This window comes from Gekko japonicus, unplaced genomic scaffold, assembly GCF_001447785.1.
Source record: "Gekko japonicus isolate JY-2015 unplaced genomic scaffold, Gekko_japonicus_V1.1 scaffold3609, whole genome shotgun sequence".
In the NCBI taxonomy this organism is placed as follows: Eukaryota; Metazoa; Chordata; class Lepidosauria; order Squamata; family Gekkonidae; genus Gekko; species Gekko japonicus.
In genome coordinates, this window is record NW_015173794.1 from 72,165 (window position 1) to 75,764 (window position 3,600).

General features: G+C 50.4%; 1 protein-coding gene across 1 annotated transcript in view; it reads right to left on the bottom strand.

Annotated features, from left to right (window-relative positions):
• CWC25 (CWC25 spliceosome-associated protein homolog) overlaps positions 1-3,203 on the bottom strand; it is a 12,058-nt gene extending 8,855 nt beyond the window's left edge. The window contains exons 1-2 of the mRNA XM_015423558.1: positions 3,132-3,203; positions 1,808-1,980 (exon numbers count right to left, since the gene is read on the bottom strand). Of these exons, the coding sequence (XP_015279044.1) occupies positions 1,808-1,980; positions 3,132-3,203 (245 nt within the window). The remainder of the gene's footprint in view (positions 1-1,807; positions 1,981-3,131) is intronic.
• Positions 3,204-3,600: the final 397 nt, after the last annotated feature.

The following is a 3,600-nucleotide window of genomic DNA, read 5'->3' on the forward strand; positions in this document are numbered from 1 at the left end:
CGGATACCAATGATCGTGTCACCCTCTCAGTGGCAAAATTCATAGGTGCAATAATTAAATATAAGAGAAATAATACTGAGTAAGGTCTTTTAAAATATTTTCTTTGGTTCTAATTTCTGCTTAAGGTGACAGCCGTATGAGCAGTACTAGATGGATAGACACAGACTGGTCCATCAGCATACAATTTTAGCATACCAGTATCACGTGTCCCTGATACGGATACTAGAACGGATAAAAGGAAGTACTTCTTCATCCAAAGAGTGATTCACACATGGAATTCACTGCGACAGGCTACAAGCATGGACGGCTTCAAAAGGGAATTGCATAAGCATATGGAGCAGAGGTCCATCAGTGGCTATTAGCCACAAGGTATAGATAGAGGCTCTGGGGCAAGTGATGCTCTGTCTTCTTGGTGCTTGGGGGGGCCAACAGTGGGAGGGCTTCTAATGTCCCGGCCCCACTGGTGGACCTCCTGATGGCACTGGTATTTCTAGCCACTGTGTGACACAGAGTGTTGGACTGAATGGGCCTTTGGCCTGATCCAACACTGGCTTCTCTTATGCTCTTATTAGAGGGAATTAGATAAGCATATGGAGCAGAGGTCCATCAGTGGCTATTAGCCACAAGGTATAGATAGGGGCTCTGGGGCAAGTGATGCTCTGTCTTCTTGGTGCTTGGGGGGGCCAACAGTGGGAGGGCTTCTAATGTCCCGGCCCCACTGGTGGACCTCCTGATGGCACCTGGTATTTCTGGCCACTGTGTGACATAGAGTGTTGGACTGGAGGGGCCTTTGGCCTGATCCAACATTGGCGTCTCTTATGTTCTTATGGCCACAAACAATGTGGAAATCAGCCTAATATTTGAGTTCAAGTTAGACTATAAATAATACAAATAAATAAATAAGACATCTGGGAAAGGAATCCAAATGTTATTCCCCACAGTGGCTCACCCCTACGGGCACGGTAGCAACTGTAGGAAGGGAATAGGCATGAACTTCTCCCAGCACATCCTGAGAATCAGGGAGTCATCTTGGTTACATCTTGGCCCTCTCTTATCCTCTGCTTGCATTCTAAAATGCAACAGTCCTAGGAGGATAGTGCTACATGATTTTTCTGAACGTGTGAATCAGCCCGAGTCCCAAGTTCAAATGAGGCTTCCATCATGAATTCACTGTGTAGCCCTGTGAAAGTTCTTTCCCTCCTGCTTTGGCTCAATTGTCCGGCAATAAGAGTAACCCACCAAACAAAACTGCTGTGATGGTAAAGGCAATTCAAGCAGTAAAGCTCTATGAAAACTGAGAGGATTTCTTAAAAGCTAATAAAGGCAGTGTTCAAGTTTCCAAAATAAGAGATGACAGAAGTCTTACATTCCCCCTAGACACAGATGTGTAAGAGGCTGGCTGTGCTATTCACTAATGCAGAAAATACATTCGGCACATGTTTGGCAGCAACCTTTCCCTGATTCATTTGCATGGTCCAGAACTGAATACTGGCACTGGAGGACACTTGTTCTAAGGATACTTCTGAAGAGCAGATTTTGTATCCGAAAGCCACGTGGTAGCAGAAAGAATTCCCACCATTATTGATGCTAGTCCAAACTATGAGCCACAATCTGCAGAGGCGGGCGGTGGGCTGGAACACAAAAGGGATGGAAGGTCACCGTGACGCCACATCTGACCCCTTTTCCAGGAGGTGCTGCATTTAGTGTTTCGATAAACATTCTGGTCTCTGGGTGAAGCCTCTCTAAACCTCAGCTCAGCTGAGTCACCCACTAAGCCTGCCCAGCCACACAATCCTATCCAACCTACTTGACGGCACCCACGTCCTCTGCGTAACGCTGCATTTCTTCTCGCGCTCGCTCCTCCCGTAACTCCCGCTGCAGCTCTTCAATTTTCTTTCGTTCAGCTTCATGTTTCTGTTCCGCCTTCCAGACTTTTTCCACATTGCGCAGGGTCTGCGGATGCCAGCTCTTCTTCAGGTTCTACAAACGAGAAGCACCACCAGTCTGAGAGGTGCCGGGAGAAGGCACCTTTGTCCCTCTACCATGATCAGCTTTGTAAAATCCTGTTTGTTATAAACTCAAGGCAATTTGCCCTATCAGCATGAGAATGTTTGCTTTGAGCTGCAGTGGTCACATTGCCTGCAACAGGCTTTTCTGTTCACCCAAAACATACCTTTCATTTCTCCGTTTGACAGTTTAGGTACCAAAAAACTCCAGGGCCATTGTTGGCTAGGAACCGGTGCTCCCTCTAAGCCAGTGGTGGCAAACCTATGGCACGAGTACCAGAGGTGGCACTCAGAGCCCTCTCTGTGGGCACGCGTGCCATCGCCCCAGCCAGGCCCAGACCATCATTAAAGTGTCGAATTCTCTGTCAAATAGTTTTAAGTAAATGAAAGCATTTGGGATTGCTTTCTTTACTTTGTTTGGATCATCTTAAGTTAATGTATGAGTTGTTTTTTCTAAAGCAAAACCTCAGGATTCAGGTTAAATTGCCGTGCTGGCACTTTGTGATGAATAAGTGGGTTTTGGGTCGCAGTTTGGGCACTCGGTCTCTAAAAGGTTCTCCATCACTGCTCTAAGCTGTCGAGTCTCATGAGCAAAAATCCTACTTTGTGAGCCACACTGGCATTAAAGTTGTGAGCGAGCCATTTGGCTGCTGCATCAATTAGTTTGCTCTGGAGCCACATCCTCCATGAGCGAAGACGAAAACTGTGTGAGCCGGAGGCTGAAAAAACCTGTGAGCTAGCTCACATTAACTCAGCTTAGGAGGAACACCGCTAGGAACATAACAGCCGTCTTGGGGGGGTGGGGGGTTGGTCAAACCAAAGGGCACTCTGTTCCCAACAGCGGCCAACTAGATGCCTCAGCTCAGTGGCATGGAGGCCAAAACCTTACAAACACCCCTCTTTGCAAGTGGAGATCTATGCCTGCTATCCTCTCTGAATTTTCTGGCTCCTTTTATAAGAGGGAACGGCCCTCCTGATGTTTTGGGCGTGAGAGAGAGTCCTGCCTCTCGCTCCCCCTGAGTCCACCACCCACCAGGCCCCCCGGGGGTGGCCCGAGTGTTGCCGGCTCCCCCGCCCCTCTGGTCCCCCAGCAGGGGGTGGGGTGGGGGTCAGGGTGGCCAGTACCTGCCTGGGGAACTCCTCCAGGTTTGGGGATGCTGCAGTGGGCAGGGGTGGGCAGAGGGGGACAAACGCCATCCTCCCCGTTGTCTCCAGGGGCCCTGAGGGCGGGAGTCTGGAGCAGGCCGGTAGCTGCGGTGGGGGGGGGCATCTTGGGGCGAGGCCCCCTGACTGACTGGCGAAGCCCCACGGCTTCCCCTCCAGCCCAGGGCCCATGACATTTAAATGCCCCCCCCTCACTTCAGAAATCCTGGCTAGGGGCCTGGTCTGGAGAGGAGCTGGGCTTCCCCAGGCCCCACGTGGCGGAGGGCTGGCCTGGCCTGGCGGGTGACACCAGTGTTCCCTCTAAGCTGAGTGTGAGCTAGCTCACAGTTTTTTAGCCTCCGGCTCACACATTTTCGTCTCAGCTCAGGAAGGGATGGGGCTCCAGAGCAAACTAACTGATGCAGCGGCCAAATCGCCGTCTCACAACTTT